At 30.0% G+C, this 22,872-nt stretch overlaps 1 protein-coding gene across 4 annotated transcripts in view; it reads right to left on the bottom strand.

Moving 5' to 3' along the window:
- Positions 1 to 1,109: 1,109 nt before the first annotated feature.
- The window catches only part of LOC107456647 (fatty acyl-CoA reductase 1), a 34,131-nt gene continuing 12,368 nt past the window's right edge, over positions 1,110 to 22,872 (bottom strand). For all 4 annotated transcript variants that reach the window (XM_016074558.4, XM_016074560.5, XM_016074561.4 and 1 more), the window contains exons 2-13: positions 21,505 to 21,668; positions 16,847 to 16,963; positions 15,593 to 15,768; positions 14,317 to 14,389; positions 12,553 to 12,662; positions 11,528 to 11,705; positions 10,371 to 10,415; positions 10,166 to 10,284; positions 7,527 to 7,769; positions 6,103 to 6,232; positions 3,133 to 3,260; positions 1,110 to 1,482 (exon numbers count right to left, since the gene is read on the bottom strand). In XM_016074558.4, coding sequence (XP_015930044.1) covers positions 1,359 to 1,482; positions 3,133 to 3,260; positions 6,103 to 6,232; positions 7,527 to 7,769; positions 10,166 to 10,284; positions 10,371 to 10,415; positions 11,528 to 11,705; positions 12,553 to 12,662; positions 14,317 to 14,389; positions 15,593 to 15,768; positions 16,847 to 16,963; positions 21,505 to 21,600 — 1,539 coding nt within the window. In that variant the 5' untranslated portion in view covers positions 21,601 to 21,668 and the 3' untranslated portion in view covers positions 1,110 to 1,358. The remainder of the gene's footprint in view (positions 1,483 to 3,132; positions 3,261 to 6,102; positions 6,233 to 7,526; positions 7,770 to 10,165; positions 10,285 to 10,370; positions 10,416 to 11,527; positions 11,706 to 12,552; positions 12,663 to 14,316; positions 14,390 to 15,592; positions 15,769 to 16,846; positions 16,964 to 21,504; positions 21,669 to 22,872) is intronic.

Below are 22,872 nucleotides of genomic sequence, written 5' to 3'. Positions count from 1 at the left end.
TAAATTAGTTCATGTCCCATAACCTTTTAGAATTGCAAATTACGGAAAAATGTTATGAATAGTAAGACTACTTGCAAATTTAAATTCAAGTCTCATTAATAAGATTTCCTAGAATATCAAGCCTGTTTACATATTGTCTCGTAGACATTACATAGGCAGAGGGATACACATTTTTGAGAAACCAATTAATGGATTTTTAAACATTTTTGAAATCTTCTCAAGAATGGATAGACGCGTTGAAACAATCTTAAAAACTTAGCTTTTGGATCTTCAAAATGAGGAAGGAAATGTAAAATAATTAATATAAAAAACAATGAAGAAAAATCTTGAAAAAACTCAAATCAAAACTGCACTACATCGTGATAAGCTTCTGAAGATCCTACCTAAGAAGATGTCTTAGATCCTGAAAAAATTGGTACTATTAGTCGTATAACACATTTGCAGTTTTTTTTTCTTTTACAAAGATTGTTATGTTGATTCACAAGAAATACTCTAGCTATCAAATTGCCAATAAGAATCGCAAATTACGACCCTTTTGAACTTTTGGCGCTTCAATTTAAATAAATATTACATTTTGAAAGAGTAGACGAGCTAGGAAAGCCAAAGAATACAGAGGAATATATTCTTTGTCTACATTCTTTCTCTATATTCTTTGGTTAAGCGTCCTTGGAAGGTAAGGAGCTCCTGTGTGGCTCTCTAATTTGCATCGTCAATTTTTCTCCAAATAAACAAAATGATAAAATGAAAAATAGTTTTCTCATAAAAATATGCAGTTTGAGGAATCCTTAATTACTGCAATAATAATTGTATTAATGATCGAAATGTTGTTGTTTAAAAGATTGAGTTAGAGTGATTCGGTGTTTTTTTCGGTCGTAAAGGGGTTAAACTGGCAACCGAAACCTTAAAAAAGAAAAGTAATTAACATGAATCCAAAATCAGTAGAATAAACCCCTTACTAAAAATACGATACTGACTACAAATATCCATTTATTCAAATTACTATACATCCCCATAACAAGATAAAAAAAATTCACAAAAAGAAAAGAAAAAGAATTATTGAGTGTTATGTGAGAATATTATAAAGCAAAAATAAAACTAAAAAATAAATAGATTTAAATATTTTATTGGTAAATATAATTGAATTAAACTTTTGCAAACATCATAGAACTTAGTGGTCATAGCAAAATTAACAATGAAAATATTGCGCTATTTATATAAGCAACTTTTTATAAATATGTATAGTGAATTATAAAAATGTGCACATAAGCATAATGTAACCAACAACTTTATATTCTTAAGTGTTAAAACACTTAATGTTGGAATTATTAATCAAACTAAGTTCAATTAAAAATACTCGTTCAAGAATTTATAGAAAGCTGGCTGTCGTCTTTAAAAAATATATTAGAAACATATTCATAAAAGAAATAGTAGAAAATGTAGAAAAGAAGACACCATTTCATCACTGTTGTTACGAACCACCATCTGGAAAAGAAAAAAAAGAGTTTTATTTTACCATAAATTTTTAATTTTAATTTATTTTTATTTGGGGGGAATTTTTATTTTTATTTTTTACTTAAATGAAAAAGTGAAATTACGCTTTATTACTGTTTTCAAATGTCATGAAAACTTAAAAAGTTTTTACTATGTAACTTTTTTGAAAGAAGAACTTTTTTTATTCTTAAATGTAAAATAGTTAAGAAGCCTATTCTGCTGTACTAGCTACGAAAAGTCCTTTTTTGCTACGAAAAAGTTAACAATAATAAAGTAGATGCGGATATAGTAAACGTGACGTCAGGCCTAATTTTTCCCGATTAATATTCATAATTATTAATAATAATTCAATATATAAAATAAAACAGATGAAATAAAAATTATACTTTAAAATTACTATTGATAATCCGCAATTTGAATTAATTTTTACCTTTTTATCTCGTAACATCGAAGGGATTTCGTACAAGTACATACATTTACGTCACACGAGAGCTGCACAACGGGGTATTGGCGACGGTCTGGAAAGCATCCCTGAGGATGATCCAGCGACAACATACATACATCACATCCCGTTTTACATGGAGGACACATTCCCACACCATCCATCCATCTACTGATCGTAATTTAGACCTGGACGAAAGCACGATCTCCAATCCAGTACCCCCAGAGAGGATTTGTTATGGGAAGGGGATTTTGTAAGATCCTTTATCCCTGTAATTTAATGGGCACGTAGTTTCTGCCGGTGCAGAGTTCTTAATGTTTTCTTTTATAATCACAAGAGGTAGTAGGCTTAGCGATTGATAGCAAGTAGGCTCCACCTCCTACTTGCTATCAATCGCTAAACCCCGAAATTTCTGACGCAGTTCCTGCCGAGCGAGTTTCTCATTCTTTTCTCCTAAGTTTTATTTAAAAATCCGATTTGTATGTCTTGAAATTTTTATATATTTCATTTTAATTTCATCAAAGGCTACGCCCTCTGCTATTTATTGCTCCCCAATCCCCAGAGCTTTACAATTTAATGTCTCTAAATAAATTTGAAATTTAAACAAATGAAGACGCGTTGTTGATAATTTCATGTGTGTCTTCTAAATTACATAAGAGAAAATGAATTTTCGTAAATATGCCGAATAGCCTGGCAAAATGTGACGAATAGTGAAAATGTTTGGGGGGGGCCACAGCGAAGTTCCGTGACCTTCCATCTTGGTGTCCTTGGTACTCGAGTATTTTTCTTTCTAATTTATTTATTTCATTTGTTACGACTATTCATAATCAATTCTCAAAAAAATAAAATTTTGCGAACGAGTTGGTTCATTCACTTTTTAGGATTTTACAATATTCTGGAGTATTCGCAAAATAGACTAATAATTTTCACTTGAATTTTTTATCGATACTGTAATTAATAACTTAGCTCTGACTTCAGATTGAATTACTTTGTAAAAGTAAAAGCTGCTTCAGTGCTGTGAGATAAATAATTATGAAAACTAATTTAGTTATTTTTATAATATGTTAGGTTTTCATTTCTGTTTTAAAATTTAAATGTTTTTAAACATATTGCAATCGTTTTAGATAATCTAAAAACTATAAGCACAGAACAGAATTGCTTAAATTTAAGCAATTTAAATAAAGTCAATGTACACTTACACTTTTGCCTTTTTTCTTGCATAAGGAATGTTTGAATCAGGTTCATGAGCTAAAAATTTACGACCACCATACAAACAGTCATCCATATACTGAATCCAGTCAATATCATCGGCATTTAAGAAAAATATCTAGCATAAAAATAAAATAATATTTTATCTGTTTTTGCATTGCGCGCCATAATAAAATATGATTTAAATTATAAATAATCATAAAGGTAAAAGAAATCGTAAATAACTAATATTCCAAACAAAACTGTTCATTCATTATTGTGTTTTATTTCAGACGCAAAATTTCTGTTAAATTACAGTATTTGAGCTAAAATATATAAAAAAAAATTATTTTATCATTGTTTGAATCTCCATTTTCTTAACTTCTTTCGATGCCGATAACAATCTTTTTTTTTTTAAATGTGGTTAAACTTTCTGGATAAAAAATTAAATATTGCTATTTATTTATTTGAGTAATCATGAAATACAACATTTCATAAGTTTTGTTTGTGATGTTTTAAGGGTATTTTTATTATTAGGAATAGGGTCGGCTCACTGAGGAGATCACTAATATGAACCATCATGTCTATTTCAATATTATAGGTCAGGGGTTTCCAACTTACATGAGGCCGGGGGCCACACTTAAAAACACAAATCAAATGGTCACTAATATGAACCATCATGTCCATTTCATTATTCTAGGTCAGGGGTTTCCAACTTACATGAGGCCGGGGGCCACACTTAAAAACACAAATCAAATGGTCACTAATATGAACCATCATGTCTATTTCAATATTATAGGTCAGGGGTTTTGAACTTACATGAGGCCGGGTGCCACAATTAAAAACACAAATCAAATGGTCACTAATATGAACCATCATGTCTATTTCAATATTATAGGTCAGGGGTTTTCAACTTACATGAGGCCGGGGGCCACAATTAAAAACACAAATCAAATGGCGGACCGCAACTTTGTCAAAATTTTATGTAGGACTCTTTTATGTTTGAAGGAACATTAAATATTACTGTCAGAATTTTATCAAGTTGTACAAAACAAAAGTATTGAATTACAAATTAAAATAAGAAGTAGATTTTTAAAAATATTTCATTGTTATTAATAATATTTTTAAAGTATTAAATAAATAATAAAAATTCGGGCCACAATAACTTTAATGTGCACCTATGTATTAAAGAATTAATGTACGACAGACATCTAATTGTTAAGATATAAAACTTTAAAAAGGTTGGTATTAAAGCTTACATAGTAGCACACAAAATGTTCAATGAGAAAATTGAGGTTTGCAACCACCAGAGAATAAATATTTACATTTAAAATTTACAAATGTGCGTGTAAATATTTTCGTCCTAAATGAGTGGTTTCAAAAAGTTAACTTGGAGAATTTCTTCGAGAAAATTTCTGATACGCACATGCTAAATTATATTCACAAAATACAAAAAAATGAAATGGAAAAGAGCAACATACACAATTATTTTTGTGTTTGAATAAATATTTTCTTGGATGCAAAACCTGAGAAATAAATTTTTTGCACCGTTGGTATATTAAATTTCACAGAAACGTAGAAATTAGACTTTTATTAACGAGAAAAGCATTTTATACCCATATAGATTTTTTACGAAAATTGTCCGCAAAAAATGACAACTAATATATTTTAGCTCGCGGGCCACAAAAAAAGGGTCCGCGGGCCGGATGCGGCCCCCGGGTCGCCAGTTGGACACCCCTGTTATGGGTGATCCAGGCATTGTCCAGTGATCGAAAGTAGGGCACAAGTAGTGAAACCACTGTAGTCGCTACTTTTTTTCGTAGTTAGTAGTGTAATGTGCTACTTTTTAAAAAAAAATGGTGTAGTGAGTAGCTTGATACAAAAAAATTAATAAATAAGCAAAAAATAAATAAAAAAGCAGTGGTTTGTAGCGTTTCCTAGCAACTGCTTTTAACGTTAACTTAAAAAGAAATATGGCTATAACGTTACTAATTTTTCGAATTGGCTGTGTGCAAATCTTCACTGATTTGTCAAAAGTGGCCCTGAGACTCTAGCTTGAGCGTTAACAGAAATTACATATTTAAAAATCACGTTTAGCTATTGTTTAAACTAGCCATTACGAAAAATAGATAATTAATCACTTCAGGCACGCTTTCACATGTCAATGCACACTCGTTAAGCACTGATGTTATTTCAAACGAAGGGAACTTATTTTTGATGTACTTAATTTCTTATAGGAAATAAAAAAGTATTAAAAGATTAAAAAACAGCAAGTAGTTGATAATTTCGCATTTTTCAAATTAAATATTCTAATGATTAATATTCATTATTATTATTTTTTTAATATTAAATATTATATATAATGATGGAAATTAATAGGTGATTGCAAATACTTGTTTCTCGCTTAGAATTGCCTTTAAATAAACCCATTTTATAATCGTGTTCAAAAATGGTTTGATTTGCTGAATTAGTTTTGAAGTTATAACCAAATACGTAGAAAGAGAAATTAATATTAAGGGGCTCAAACTTTCGACTCCTCTCTTGGTCAAAAATATCGTAGCAATATTTGAGGCTACCTCCAATATTTTGTGCATCAAAAATCCAAAACCGTCTGAAAAAAGGTATGTTAAGGTAGAGGAGGTATATTTTCGTGTTTGATTTCGCAACGCAAAATAATGTTTGTATTAATTAACTTAAATATTTAAGGTTAGGCTCTCAACCCATTGAGTAGAAGTCCCAGAACGGGAAAATATGATCATTGGATCAAAAGTTATTCAGAATGTTCTTTTTTTTTGGTGTATTTTATGTCAAGAATATTAAGAATAATATTTTCTACTTGTCCAATAAATAATATGCATTTTTGTAACAGTAAAAGTTTAAATGCGCAAAAGGATTTTTTTTATTAAGACAGAATACAAATAAAACATTTATGTAATGTTATGTCTGATAGTTGATTTGAATAATGTTTCGAAATTTCCTACCTCTTGATCCTTATCCTGCAGACTCTTTCGAAGGGCAGTGAAGTTTTCAAGTTTGCAAATCCAAGGTGTTCTTCCTAGTCTGTGAAAAATTCCATATAGGAAGTTGATCTTCTTATATACTTTTATCAAACTAAAAAATAAAAATCAGAAATATTAGTAAAAACGTCAACATCTCGAACATTTGATGTATTCAACACGTTAGTCATCGATGACGGAAATTGAAATTTACGTTTAGGCCGTGTCAGTCAACGGCGGCTGAACACTGAACTTTCTGCTTAGGCAATGTCAGTTCCCGGTGACTGACAGTGTAAAATATGTCAGAAAACTAAAAAAATTGCATTGTTTTAAGTATTTGCTGAAATATTTTTAAAATTTACTTAATTTCTAATTATTGCGAAACAAATTTCTATTTGTTTTAATCTGTAAGCTGTGTGCTTGGTATTGCTATACCACAGAGATAAAACACTGAGCAGATGTCGGAGGACGACTATGCTAAAAAGGAACAATTTGAGCTTGTAGTAGTGATGAAATTGTAGGCTACCATCACTAAAACCTGTATAATATTATAACTTAAATACGCATTTATTATGTTTTAAGAAATAAAATTTAAGAAAAAATTGGATTTCACCCATTTTTTTCTGTTGACTTCCTTCCTTTATCTAGATTTATTTTCGTGAAATTATTCACAATCGGTGCATTACATGAGAAAGAAAACAATTTAATTCATTTTACTTCATTTTTTTAGTAAGAAAAAAATCATTGATTTTTTTACACCTCCAGAACTTTTGAATTAGTTGCATAAAGCATATACCGAAGAGCCATTACATTATGACCACCCTGCTAATAACATGTAGGACCACCTTTAGCCCTCAAAACTGCTAGCACCCGCCGTGGCATTGATTCCAAAAGGTGCTGATAGGTAGTCTGAGGTATCTGGTACCAAGCGCTCACCAAACTGGTCCTGCAATTCCCTCACATTGCGAGGGGGTAGCGTGGCAGCACGAATTTGGTTTTCCAAGTAGGACCACAAATGCTCTATTGAATTAAGGTCAGGTGAATTTGGGGGCCAAAATATGACTTGAAAGTCACTGGAATGCTCCTCGAACCAATCCATGACGATTCGACCCTTATGACATGGTGCATTATCCTGTTGGTAAACACCATCCCCCGCAGGAAAAAAATTGTTGCAATGAATGGGTGAACCTGGTCGGCAACTATGTTCAAGTAGCTTACAGACGTCAGGGACTGTTCTATGAGGATTATGGGTCCTAATGTGCCCCATGAAAACATTGTTCCTGGGTGAGAAACCATGAAAACCTGGGCGAGCACATTGTTATAGATGGAGGGTGGTCATAATGTAATGGCTCTTCAGTGTAAATAAAGTAGGCTGATTGAATTTATGTTTGATAAAAAATGCAACTTACACTGTCTTTCCAGTAAATATGAAGAGAAGAGAATCGACAATAATTGCTGGTATCCATTGATCCCAAAGAGCATGGAAGTGATAGGCAATAGGATTATAGTGTATAGTAAAATCCGGGTATCGAAACACATTTGCCAAAGGATATTCGTCTCTTTTCTTCAACACAACTTGCAAAATAGCTGTATCACCTTCAGGAAGCTTATCATAGTCAATCACGCAATTCACTACAAAAACATTATCAGGCCTACAATGAAAAGGATTTAAATATTAACAGTAATAATAAGATAAAGAAATTGATGAGAATAAGGCTGTAGTATGAATTGATAATTCTCCTATCAGTTAGTTGACTTGATTGAATAAGAACTTAATTAATACATTAAAAAGAAAAATATAGCAAAAACATTTTCATATGGCAAACTTATAAAACTTATGTTAAAACTATTTGTAAGAGGGATTTTCTTTTTCTTTGAGATTAAGGATCACAATTTTAACAGAAGGAAAGCTAATAAAATTCACTACTTTTCCTGCAATTGCAGGATAATTAGAGAAGTTGGTTTCTGGTATTGTTTTCAATCTTATACACTGTAAAAAATTCCAGATCAAATTACGGTAAAAAGTTCCGACACTCCTTGTGCCGGAACTTTATACTGTAAAACACACTTTTGCCGAAACATGTTACGGAACAGCAGACCGCTCTGTGTAGGTGGCAGGGAACTGTCCTTGCATCAGAAAGGTTCTGAGTTCGAATCCCGGGCTAGGCATGGACGTTCTTTCCTTCCTGTACTATCTGTCCTCACTGTGGGAGCGACGTTGGTCGACCTAATATGGTGCCCCTGATAGAGAGGCCAACAAAAATCGCTCTGTATATGCCTGAATTAACGGATGTTAACACAGGTGGGCATTGGAAAGAGAAAAAAAATGTTACGGAACAAAAAATCTGACATAACGTAATTTTTACTGTAATAATTATACCGTAAAGTAACTGAATCATTCCAATTGAATAAATATTACTGCAAAAATTACGGTATAATATTTACGGTAAAAATAGATTTTACAGATGATGCACCATAAATGCCGGTACTTTATAGCGTATTTTGATCCAGAATTTTCTACAGTGTAGTCGAGTGAAACAAATGTAATATGGTAACAGAATAAGGCTTTAAACTTTTTGGCGTTATAATTAGAATTTATTTATATGAATATTATCGACGTATCAATTGAATAATGAAAGATTAAATTGTGAGTCAATCCTTGAAAAAGCATTCGTTGGATGCTCGAAAGTAGAATTGAGAAGTATATAGAATGCTTAATAAATAAGACCTTAAAAGTTTAATACTTAAAGTTATTTTCAAAAACATTTTTCCCTCATCAGTCGCATAATATATAGTTCAGGGGTGGCGAACCTTTATACACCAACGTGCCAATTTTTCTAAAAAATTGTTTAATGAGGTCATAGACGTGCCGTCAAATAATTCTGACTTCGTGATTATTGAGAAAATAATAATACTAAATACTCTTTATTTACATTGAAAAAAAAATATATTTTGCAATATCTTAAAATAACTTAAAGTAACATCAGTGTGACTTCTGTTGTTGCAGATTAGATGACAAATAACTTATATTAGGTTGTAAGATGTTAGTTCAAGCAGGACTGTTGTTTTTTTTTGCTAGTAATTTATTGTTGTCTTGTTTTTTATGGTTATTAACTGTTTTTTTAGCATTAAATGTTTATTTTTTTATTAATAATTGATTATTATTTTGCTTGTTTTTGTGAATTTTAATTTAATTGTTACATATGCTTCATAGTGTAATAATATTTGTGTAATAACAATTGTGATTGGTGGCGTGCCCAAAATATTGTGTCTCGTGTCATAAATGGCACGCGTGCCATTGGTTCGCCATCCCTGATATAGTTTATTAATTAAGGGTTATTTCTGAGACTGAAGTCAGTTAAACTAAATATTGTTTGCTACTAACAAACTGAAAGTCCCTTCATAGTGATATGATTGGAGTTTTTGAGCTATCATACCAGCTTGAAATCATTGCCGATCGAAGTTTTTAATCGGTGTTTAGAAAAATGGATCTTTATTCATCAATAATTGATCTTCTTTAACTTATCAGCATTGTTCAAGAAAACATGGATTTTCAGAGTTTCCCTAAAGTAAATGTTTTAACTGAGTATGGATTTTCTCCTTTATTTTTTAATTATCTTTCACATCAAGCAATTAAAAAACACCTACATATTAAAAATATATCTTATTGTTTTTTAAAATATCAGTATTGGGACTTTGCTTTTAAGTCATTTTTTAAAGATTTGTTTAAAGAAGAAGAATATATATTTAAATACGAATAAGTTGATTAGCATGTTTACCAAAAATAGTTAATGTTCATACTATAAGGACTGCTTGATTATAAAGTTTAATGGTACAAGAGTGTAGCTGATTGTGGTTATGCTGCGCAAAACACAGATGAAATTGATAAATCAATGTAACAAAATCAAACACTGTTGTCCAGAGCAAATAAATAAAAATATGAAAAATCTCTATGGGGACCAGTCGCAGCATCCGTATTTCGATGAAAAAGTATAACCTCCATTCATACCTAAAAGGTATTTATAAGTCTTTAAAAACTAAAAATTACTTTTTTGTGCCTACATGCCAAGCACTTGCAATCATGCTGTTGACGACTATATCAACTGGTATAAGGTTTATTTTTAATCCTCTCACAGACCTAAGAGTTCGTAAGACGCCTTTTGCACCCTAGAAAAATAATAATTGTTTCATTTTTGATATTACAGTCATATGAAATGTATAGTTTTCAAACTTATATTTTGAAACATACTTACAGCTAACATTAATCCGGAAACTCCTTGGACTGAATCAACCCAACCCTGGAAATAGAAAACATTTTCCTTCATTTAATAATAATACTCTTAGTTTAATCAAAATAAATAGAGAATTGAAATTCTTCTAAAGATTCCTTTTTCTAAAGATTCTTTGTAAATTATGATAAAATTGAAGAAAGGAAAAAAAAGGAGGGAAATTGAATGTCGATAGTAAGATCTGAGATTTCAAACACATTGAGTGATTTCGCGCAAATTTAATGATAATATATTCATCTTAAAACACATTTTTTATATCGTATTTTCTTATTCCTTTAAACAAAGATATATAAGGATCTTGTATCTGATTATATTTTTGTATAAAGAAAGGGAATAAAGGATTTTAATATGGTGATCTATGAGCAAGTATGTACCAAAAATCTGTCAATTTAAAGTAATTCAATCCCTTCCTTGATATAATATAATTTCAAAAAATAATATAAGAAAAGAATTAGGATAGAGATATACGAGTGTAATAATGGAGATATCTGAGATTTACATAATTTTTTTAGGATATATATCCATCTTAATAGAATGTATTTTATTGTCCCATTTAAATAAAGTTACATAAGGATCTTGATTATCTATTTCGATAAAAATGGTACTAAATTATTTCAATATGCTAATTTACTAGTAAGTATTGCTAAGATAGTCAATAGCTTTACCGATGCAGTTGAATTCCGAATAATTGACATCTTAGGGACCAGGTAGGTGTATGTCGGAAAATGGAAATTAGGGACCTTCTCAAGTCGATGCTTTATAGTGTATAAGCGTTGAGTATAAACATCATGAGTGAAATTACTTTAAATCTATAGTAGCTAAAATAAAGTTTAAAAAAATATCACTTGTATTTTATTTTTCTATCATAAAGATTATTAAAAAATTAGAGTAACATTTTATTTTTGCTAAATTGCCTTTTTTTAATGATCAAATTTCATATTTTTCATTAAAAAAGTAATTTGGAAACACCAGCTGTAATAATAATGAAGCATTTGTCGGAACACTTTTAACACACTTTGAAAGGAGTTCGGATAACAGAAATATTGAATGATCAGGCTTCGGATAATTGGGGTTCTGCAATATCTTAGAGTATTTTTATCTTTAAATTAAAATATGCTTACCGGAAATGGGTCTTTCCAAGTGGGACTGATGTTGCAAGGCCTAACAATGGCAGTAGGCAAATCTCCTCGGTTTTCTTCGACAACAATCTCACCGAGTGCTTTAGTTACTAAATATGTTGTTAATTTACCCTCCAGCAAGTAGTCACACACAGCTTGTTCACTGCCTGGATCCATCCACCTAGAATACCAAAAGTTTAGTGCATATGATATTCACTGAAGTTTTTGTTTAATTAATTAATTTGCGAAAGAATGATTGCATTAAGCTATTTTAGTTTGAATCCAGGATCGAATCATAGCTTATGTTCATTTCAGTACAATTTAGCTATTATACTGTACAGCGGAAAATCTCAATGCTATACTTATTCAACTGCGAAAGGAAAAAAAAGAAAATAAGAGAAGACCACAACATGTAGAGGAATAGACAATACTGACTAAAACATATATTACAAAGCGTTAAAATGTAACAGTGTTGAAGTATTGGAGATACCCAAATTTAGTTTAAAAGTAATTTCAACTTAAAATTTTAAAACATGTATCACAAAAATTAACTTAGATGAAGTTTAATTATTGATTGTTTCGATTTCTGAATTAGCTCATTTTTTAAAAAAAAATTATTTAACTCAACTTAGCTAACCAACGTAAAGTTGCCATCCAACAGCAATTGCAACTATGTTTTAAGATGGAAGCCTAAAACTTGACCTATTCTTCTTAATTCCTTGCAAATGTACTAAGAATGAACTAAAATCACCCAGCTGCTAAAATTCTTAAGAGCTACCTAGAATATTTTATTTTCAAGCATAATGACCTCTGTAAAACATATTATTTTTACTTGGTTATTGTCTTGTTGAGTGGAATAACAATTATTGATTTCAAACAAAATTAAAAATAGTTTATAAACAATATTTACAAAGTTCTCTCTCTTTAAGAATATAACTGGAAAATTTAGTATTTATTTCTTGAAAAATCAAAGGTTTATAAGATTTTTCATTAGTTACTTGGTTAAGGTTGCGGAACCAAATACTTACTCTAAGGCATCTAAAATTTGTTTTGGCGTAACTTTCATTTTAGGAACACGCTCCAGCACATAACCATCATCTTCTCGTCGAACATATGATGTAGATACATGAACCACTGACTGAAATAGAGGTTACAACAATACTTTTTTGTCATAAAATTTTCAGTGGCAGGTAAACAGTACGAAATAATTCAATAAGATTTCTAAATTTAAAAGCAATTTATCAATTATTATACAATTTGATCAATTGGTTGAATTATTGAAATAAGTATCTCTAAGACAGGCGATTGCGCAATAACAGAATACTAAATTACTATTGTAAGGAAAAATCTGAAAATGTTTGAACAGAAATATGATCTCGCATTATAATGATAGGGGCAAGGATGAAGTGTGAATGCTATAAACGGAAGGTCTTCAATTATTGTTGTTGCAGTTTATTTACGTCGCACTAGAGCTGTACATTGGGCTATTGGCGATGGTCTGGGAAACACCCCTGAGGATGAACCGAAGACATGCCATCACAATTTTTGATCCTCTGCAGAGGGGATGGCACCCCCGCTTCGGTAGTCCGACAACCTGCACGCGGAGTCGAGCACTTTAAGGTAGAACAGTTTAAAGAGGACCAATAACGCACACCTTCAGTCCCTATGCAAACTAATCCAAGTGGTCACCCACCCGCGCACTGACCGCAGCCAGTGATGCTTGACTTCGGTTAATTGCTGGGAACCGTGTCTTAACGATCAGTCCACTGCGGGACGGTCTTCAATTCTTATTCGTAATTATTATTGTAATGAAAAATTAGAACAGAAATATGATCTCGAATAATGATGATAGAGACAAGGAAAAAGCGTGAATGCTTCGAAAAGATGGTATTCAACGGTAATAATTACTTTCTGCCGAGTAATTGAAAATAACAGTGTAGTGCTCTTTATCAGATTTCGAGAAGTGACTTGACAACTATATTATATTATACAACTATATTCTATTGTTAATACTATCAACTAACGAAGCTAAAATGGAATATCAAAAATCTAATAAAAAAAACTTGTAACAATTCTTGTAACACGTAGCTTATGATACGAAAATAACATATCTATAAAAATCCAAATTATAAATTTTTTGTCCCTTACGTTGATTTTTTTATTGCACGCTAGTATTGTAATAAAATATTTGAAAACATTTGATTAGAAATATGATCTAGTATTATAATGATACACTGTAAAAAAAAATTGGGATGATCAAATTACTGTGTAAAGTGTCGACACTTTGGGTGAATCATCCGTGAAATCCATTTTACAGTAAAATCATTTTTATCGTAAAATATTATATCGTAATTTTCATAGTAATATTTGTTTTATTAAAGTGATTTAGTGATTTTGCGGTAATTATTTCTGTAAAATTTACGGTATATCCTATTTATTGTTCCGTAACAAAAAATCGGATATTATATAGAATCCAAAATATCCGATTTTTTGTCCTGGTGCAAATGGATTTTACGGTAAAACATACCGACACCCTGAGTGCCTGTACTTTTTACCGTAATTTTATCCGTAACTTTTTACAGAGTAGGAACAAGGAAAAAGTCAAGAATTTTCAGTCAACAAATATTTCAAGAACCTGCAAAAACTAATATTTCAATAGTTATCTAACTATTCTGCTTGAATTTTTAAACTGCATTAACAAACAAAATGGGATTTAAAATAATAAAAGCATGAATGATTTTAAATTAATTTTTAAACAAAACTTATCTGACAAAAAAACAACAACAACTTACTATGACATGAGGAAGCTCGTGACACATATCCACAAATGCTTTAGTAGCAATTACATTGTGTTGCACAGCTAGTCTGAAAAAAAAAGTGAAACAAAAATATTACTCAATTTTTGAGCTGGAAAACAACATTGAGTATTTTTGGTACATTAATATTATTGTGATGGGTAATAATATTAAATGTCACTAGTGCATTAATGTTATTTATTGAATAGGTAACAAAATTGAGCATTTTTAGTATTTGGTATATTATTGTTATTGATCTAGGTAACAAAATTTATTGCTGGAAGAACTAAAAGACTTTCTTATAGTAAATAATTATTTTATTGAATTACTATATATTGTTTATTCTAGTTAATACCTTTTGTCATCTTTTTGGCAGTCGCATAATTCCTAGCTCATAAAATTTTTGTTTTTTATTGCCAAAAGCTGATCCATGCGTTTTTTGACCTCCTCATTTGAAGTAAAGGTATTACCGTCTAAAAATTTCAGCAGAGACCGAACAAATATTGTAGGCTGCCCATTTCTCGTCCCCAGTGATGATGCTCTTCAGAAATTGATAATTTTTCTTGATATATGAGAAGTAAATCACAGACGTTTAATGCGACGACAAATATTTCTTTCCGTAAGAACATGAGGAACCTATATCTTGAGCTTTGAGAATGTACCTAGGCGTTTCAAATCATCATGAACGTTGAAATTCGTCAAATTTAATCTCATCACAGTGATGTGTATCTTAATATAAATTTTATGTAGTATAGTGTATCTTAGTGTATCTTAATATAAATTTTGCCGGATCGCAATTTTGTAAAGCAGTTTTGGCATTAGCGTACGGTCAATACATCTTTTTCATACACATCAGATAATTTTTCTCTTGCTTGAACAGCCTTTTTACCATTTCGAAACTAAAAAAGTAAAATATGCCTAAAATGCTGCGTTTCACTTTCTTTATTCGAAAGGGCACTAACCAAAAATCACTGCATGGAATCAATCGAACGTTTTTACAAGTAAGCCTTTTATATCAGCTTTCAAAATTTGCAATGATTATACGACGCAAGTGTGAAGTTGACTGAAAAAATACATAGACGTTCTCTGTTAGAAAAAAATGAAATTACTTTCAGAACAATCCAATATTATTGATACATTAATATTGAGCTAGAATTAAACATCTGACTCCCTCAATAAAGTGGGTTAAAAGAAACTAGTTTCGAATTTACCTCTTTATTAAGTTTTTAAAATTTTATTTATTTTATTCTAAATGCTAGTGCAGCATATTTACCGTAAAGGGTCGTTAAATTGCACTCTTGCCGCTGAATGAAACACTATAGAGACGTTGTCTTGGAGTAATTTGAAGTCAGCATCTGATATTCCCAATCGTTCCTTCTGGAGATCACCTTCAATGTATGTAACTTTCTTTGGAAAATTCGGAAAAACTTCTTTCAACTTTTTAAAAAGCTGTAAAATAATGAATTAAAAAATCGTTAGTCACTGTTTAAAAACAACACGAAATATTAATGAAAGATATAATAAAAAGCGACATCAAAGAATACGCACTTTTTGATGTAACATACGTAAAAGAGGTAGATAAATGAAGATGTGAAAAAATGAAATATGAAATTAAAATTTTAAAAATTATCTATGGCTATAAAAAGCAACAATAAAAATAGAATGCAACCGAACATCCGGTTTTTATGGTGGTGGAAGTATAATGGTGTTGGGGTGTTTCTCGTGGTTTGGACTGGATCCGTTAGTTCCTGTGGCTGGAAACGTGAACTCTGAGATTTATGTAAACTTTCTGGACAATGCTGTTCTCTCAACTGTATGGCAATATTTTGGGGAAGGCCCATTTCCCCTTTAGCAAGATAACTGCTTCATTCACACATCGAGGCTTGTACAGATGTGGTTTGACGAAATGGGTGTTCAAAAACTGGACTAGCATTCACAGAGCCCCGATCTAAATCTCATAAAGCACCTTTGTGACGAATTGGAGAACAGATTACGTAGCCAGTCAAATCGACCATCCTTACTGCAAGCGCTCACTTCAGCTGCGATGGAAGCCTGGAAGTCAATTCCTATGACCACTTATCAAAAACTGGTGGAAAGTCTTTCCAGATTGTCATCTACGCAAAAGGGGGACCAACATCATATTAATATGTGTCTATCGGGACTCTCTAATTCCATACTACTGGGTGTCCGGATACTTTTATGCCGGATAGTGTATAGTAATATTGGATGGCACACTTTTTCAAGATTAGACGTAAATATCAGTCGGAAGTAGTAACTAAAAAGCCTTACGACGAATTTTAACCCCCCAGCGCCATCTGTAATTAGCTTTACACAGTCAAACATCCATAGAAGATCCTTCCTTCCACCCCGATAAAATGTTAAATCTATCAAATTTTTACAATTAGAATTTTTAAACAATAATATCATGTAAAAAAAAATAAAGATCCAAAAGAAAGCCTTAAACATAGGGAGTGGAATAGTTAATAAACACAGGATACATTAAGTTGCGAATGGAATTCCAACTTACCTCCGTTTTAAAAAGTTTCTCTCCTCGAGCTTCGGGTGAGAGATTTCTCTTTGGTCTTACAAGAAGGTACAACATGGTGATTCCCGGGCAGCATCGTAGAAGTTTTTCAACGAGAACCTAAAATAAAAAAATAAAAAAATTATAGATTGAATTTCAAATAATTCCTTTATAGAATTTTGAAAATATGAAAAAATCTTTAATTTACTTCCAAAATCTCATAGCTTTTTAAAAATCAAGGATTATGATACTTTTTTTTAGCATAATACTAGCATATTTTGTGTAAATAGTATTCTTTCTTTTTCTTCTAGAGGCGTGCAATATATTTTTTTCATGGTTCTTATTTATATACACAGATATATATTTTGATTTTAAAATAATTTCTATAAGTCCCATAAATGCTTGTACTTAGTTAAGAAAATTTCAAACTATTCCCTTTTCTTCTATCATTACATAAATATATGTCCTTTAAATTTAATGGGCGTACTCTGTAAAAAGTGTGGATCGTATTCCGGTAAAATGTACCAGTACTTTATGTGCATGCATTTTTTTTTAATCATAAAATTCATTTTTTGATGTAAAATTTTACGGGACAAAGAATCTGGTATACCGTAATTTTTTACAGTAGTATGTACTGTAAAATCACTGTAATTAAATAAATATTACAGTGAAAATTACAGTGGAAAATTACTAAGTAAATATTGATTTTATGGTAAGATGGATATGACGGATGATGCACCCAGGGTGCCAATACTTTTTACCGTAAATTAATTCGGAATTTTTTACAATGTAATAGAAGAAATTTCTGAGAAACATTTTAGAAACCTTAGAAAGATCAGCTTTAGAAAATATAGTAACAATGGGAACAATGACCTAATGAAAAACGCTAAATTCTCTCCATAAACCTAATGAAATGGGTTTTCAAACGTAAAATTTTGCTTTATTTTTTCTTCAGAATGTCACTTAGAACTTCTTTCATTAGGCTCTTCAATTCTGGTGAGGCTCAGACAAATCACCTCGATTTTCACTTGCCGATTTTTTCACTCTTGGACATTTCGTGTCATTTTTTATTTAGATTTCTAATTCAAGTTAGAAAATTCCCACAACATTATTTATTTTATTCTCATATAAGCTTCATTTATCTCAATTTCTGTTTATTTTGTTATAGTTTGGGAGATATAATTTTTTTTTAAAAAGTCAAATTCAAAGTTTTAATTTTTTAATGAACTACAAAAATAAGATTCAAATTGAGAATGCATATTTTATTTTCAATAGTCAATCAAAAAAAGTTTTTGAGCCTAGAAGAGGTAAAGAACGTCTCCCTAGATAGAAAAATCGTGGAAAGACATAATGTGTGTCTCATCACTTAATTATGTCCTAGATCTTAAATATTCAGTTAATTTTTTTAGAATTAAAAAAAAAATTCTGAAAATCTGTCGATATTATCTATTAGCAGTTAAATGAATATACAGTAGTAATAGTAAAAAAAAGGTACGATTTGAAATGTAGTTTAAATTTATAAAATACTTTTACCCTTGCAGTGATTTTGCTATAAGTATACTTTAGTACTAGGGTATACACTAATATATTTAGTTCAGTATGTGTAAAGTAAGTTTATTTGTAGAATGTCTGTTACATTAGTGCAAAATTGGTAATTTTCTCAAGCTCTAAATAAACTTTCCTATCAACTGAATACGAGAAACTATGGTAAATTCGGTCAAATCTGCGTTTTATACGTGTTTGAAAATTACGTTTTGTTACAAAACCAGCCATCTCCGTATAAGGCAAAAGCAGGTTTTTATGATGAGTTCAGTGACTGTATACACATTTTTAATTTTATTTTCCTTTTTTACAATTTTTTTACTATGAATAAGTGTATTGAAAAGAAGAAAAACCGACTATGTATTTTGTTTACAGTTTACCATGTTTGCGTTCGGTATTTACGCACGCACAGTATTTTTAACCAAAATATAAGCAGTTATTGACGTACATTATTTGAACATTGCATAATAATATTTACCTATCGCCAGTTGATATTTTAGGAAGATATCATATTATGTACATAAAAGAATAAATGGATTAAAAAAATCTGTATATAATATAAGACATCAAAATCTATCGTCATAAGAGTTTTATTTTTGTATTTATAAAAAAAATAAATATTTATTTTTTTAAGTACTTCTGGTTAGCCTTCAATGTTATGAATTTTCTAATTTTTAAATCAGTTTTAAAGTCTACCGTTAAATAAAAAATAATTTTTCATTGGTTATATTTCTGAAATTCTAATTATATAACATAATATACCAGTTAATTATAATATACAGTTAAAATTAAACACTTCGACTAACCGTTCTGCAATTAATTTATTAAAAAGTTTGGTACTAGAAATTTAATAGGTGATTCGCAGGAAAATATAAATATTTAGAAATTCAAATTAGATTGAGTGACATGCCTTGAATGGAAAAAATAAATGCTTATTTACCCATTCATGCCTAGCACAAAAAGTGGCTCATATATGAAAAACTACTATCTGAAAAAAGTGGTAATTTACTAATTTGTTTATATCAAGTATATATTTCTTTTTGTTGCCTATCTTTTGAAAATGTGACTTTCTTCAAGTTCAGTTATATTAGTACATATTATTATATTATGGTTGGCAGAACTTCTTATCAGCGCAATAAATGCTTGCAATGACCTATTTGTTCTACCACTTTTTTCTTTTTAAAAAAAATTAATTTTCTTTTTAAAAGGACGCTAAGCATAAATGAGTTAAGAGCAAAGTGTATTAAAATTTCAAATATAAAGTCATATTCATTTTTTTGAGGAAAAAAATCTTTTTTTTCTCATATCGCGCCAGTACAATATGCTTTTTTGTATTGCACTAAAAATGTTGTTTGTTAAAAAACATTCAATAAATTTTTAAAGTTTGGTTTTCGCAGAAGTTGAAATGAAATTTGCTACATTAAATAGATTTATGAGCTCTTCGATCGAATTGAAAATTCGAGATTTTTTAATTTGGATATGCAAGCTTTGGATCACACTTTTCTTTAATTGTGTTTGCCTTAATCAATCACAAAAGGTTGACTAAGAAACATGTTAGATACATTCTACATCTTATTTAAAATTTTAAATGACAATGGATTTAATGCACAAAAGTCTCCTAAAATCATTTGATCTGAATAATTAATAATCTACAATAATCATGTTATTCATTAGTTCTGCGATACATTTTGGAATTTTCGTTCCATGAATTTAATAGATAATTCAGATAAAAACATAAAATGTAAAAAATTCCCACAGAAAAGTAAAATAATAAACGAGTTTAAAAAGCTGTTAAAACCTAGAAAAGCAAAAAGTTTCATTTTGAGTTCATATAGGAATGAAAAAAATGATCAACTAGTTCTAAAAGCAATGATCAACTTTCACAGTCCATTGATATACGAAAAAATGGTTTCCCCAAAATACATACCTTATTGATTGTTTAATGTAACAGTTATTTGCTTACCTACGGCAGAGTTTCGGTAGAACAGCTTATTAAAAATCTATGTCAAATGCCAAATGATGTACCATATTAATAAAATGTTTTACGTACCTTTATTAGAATATCTTCTTATACACAAATGCCAACACAAGCATAATTTTAATAAAGCTGCTTTAAGAAAAGAATCATGTATAGATATTGCCTATTTTCAGGGTATCCTCATTTTATATTTCGATTACGTCCTTGTTGGAATGCTAGGACACTCAGGAATAGTATAATTGTTCGTAACGTCAAACATTGTTAATTTTTTTTTTACTCAAATCTTTAATAACAGACTCAAAATAAATAAATAAATATCAAAAAAGCTTTGAACTTTAAATCCAAAGAAAGGTTTTGACACTGCTTAACCAAATGTATAGTAAAAATAAAGTGCAAAAATTCCAGAATGAAAAGTGCGATATTATTGGGTCGAGAACCTTTTGGTTATTTTCGAAAATATTCATAATTTAAGTTAACCACTTAAGATGTTTCTAAATCTTGCATTAATACAATTACTATAAGAATTATGGAATGAAAAGAATAGAAGATCATCATTGCAAAGTAAAGTAATTAAAAAAAATTCTAAATAAATAGATTATTACAAGTGTTATTACTTTAAAATAAAATAAAAAACATTAATCAATGCATCCAGGTTATAGAATATTATTTGTATAATTTTCCTTTTTGACATTACTTTATAAATTTCTAATCTAATCCTTAAAATATGACACAAAATATTCACAGTATGTGTGCAAAATCGAATTTTTTATTTTTATTTTGATTTGCCATCGCTTACGTATGTGTAATAAATGAAAAGCTCGGTTGAGGAATAAAGTAAAGAAACAGTAAAGGTACGTTTACAAAACAAATTTTTTCATTAAAAATTGTGTTTCTTAATAGCCTGGAGAAAAAAAAATTCTGCACAAGCAGATGAATTTTTCCCGCAAAGTGTAGAATTTCAGTTTCACCCTAAAATGGACATTGATAGATGAATTTGTTTTTTCGATTAAGGCATTGAGTTTAATTTTTAAGGCATTATAGCTCTTTGTTAAGGTAACGATAAATATATATTAACAATAAAATAACATTATTGATGTTATTTTGCACTTATTTTTGTCAATTATAGATCAAAATCACTTACTTTTCCTACTAAACCAGTACCACCAGTTATGAAAATGGAGCGTCCAAAGAAAAACTTTTGGATTTCTGTTAAATCCAAAAAGGCATCTGAATCCATTTTGCTGTTTAGTCACTTGAATCTTGAATCAAGTATTTATATTTGATTCTCAAAAAACCCGATTGATTCTAAAAGAAAGAAATAATAGTTATAATAAATGAGAAACATAAGCATTGGTGTGTTTTTGTTTTAACTGCTGAAAATGTTATATAAAAACTTCTCATTTATGTTCCCCAACCTATGAATTTTACTAAAAATGTCGTGCCGTGTAAAAAATCAAAAAACAATACGGATTAATTGTAAAAGTTGTAATTTATCATTGCATTTATCAAAAATAATAAACACAATAAAAAAATTGAATTTGCAACCGAAACTTAATTAAATGCATGGTGTTATATTTTTAAACAAATCGAGTGAAAATTGAAGAAGTAATCGATTCTACCAGTATGCAAAATAATGTTTTGAGAAAACCTTATTTTAATGAAATGAAAGCTCCTCATATGCCTGTCGATACAAAAAACTGCATCCTCCCCATTTAAATGAATTTCAACTCAATAGTTTTTGGAAAATGTTTCATGCTATTAGTTTTATCTTACACCTTATGGAAAATGTTCTATGTTCTGAGTTTCAAATTATAACTTTTCAGAAAATGTTATAAGTTTTAACTGGCGCTTTTTGAAAAAAATTTGTAAATACAGAAGACCTTTTGAAAGATATTTTTTAAAATCTTTTCTAATTTAATTTTTACAATGGGTATTTTATCCAGGGCCATCCGTGCTGATTTTTAAGTCTAAGCAAAAATATTTTTGAAGCCCCGAGATCTCCAAAAATAAGGGTAATAATAAAAAAGTACGGAGTAAAATAAATTTTATTCCTGATTTTATAATGAATTCAGTCTACAAGTTTTAGTATTTAAGACAAGGAATGCTGCATTGTCAAACAGATTGAAGGGTTACGTTGTCATTAAACTATTAGATATATTTTAACATTTTATTATAGGAAAATAAGTTCTTTTATTTTTGAAGAAGCAATCGAGGAAAAAAAGCTTTTACTAAAGAAAAAAACTGCAAGAAGTGTCTTTTTTTAATTTTTTTTTTTTTTTAAATTAAGTTTTATTTGAGTCCGGCGCCCTAAGCAGCCGCTTACTAGGCCTATACCTTACAGGGCTATATACCTTACCTCGGATCGGCCCTCTGATTTTATCTGTTACTTACATGTTTAAACTTTCGAATTTTCGTAATTGACTATGAAAATACAAATTTTGGTCATGCAGACGAATATGTATTAATATTAACTGGATCTAGTTTCATCCTTTTGTATCCATTAAGGATT

This window comes from Parasteatoda tepidariorum, chromosome 11 (assembly GCF_982258835.1).
Source record: "Parasteatoda tepidariorum strain Cologne lab strain chromosome 11, Ptep-v5.0, whole genome shotgun sequence".
Taxonomy (NCBI): Eukaryota; Metazoa; Arthropoda; class Arachnida; order Araneae; family Theridiidae; genus Parasteatoda; species Parasteatoda tepidariorum.
This window is presented reverse-complemented; position numbering and strand designations above follow the sequence as displayed.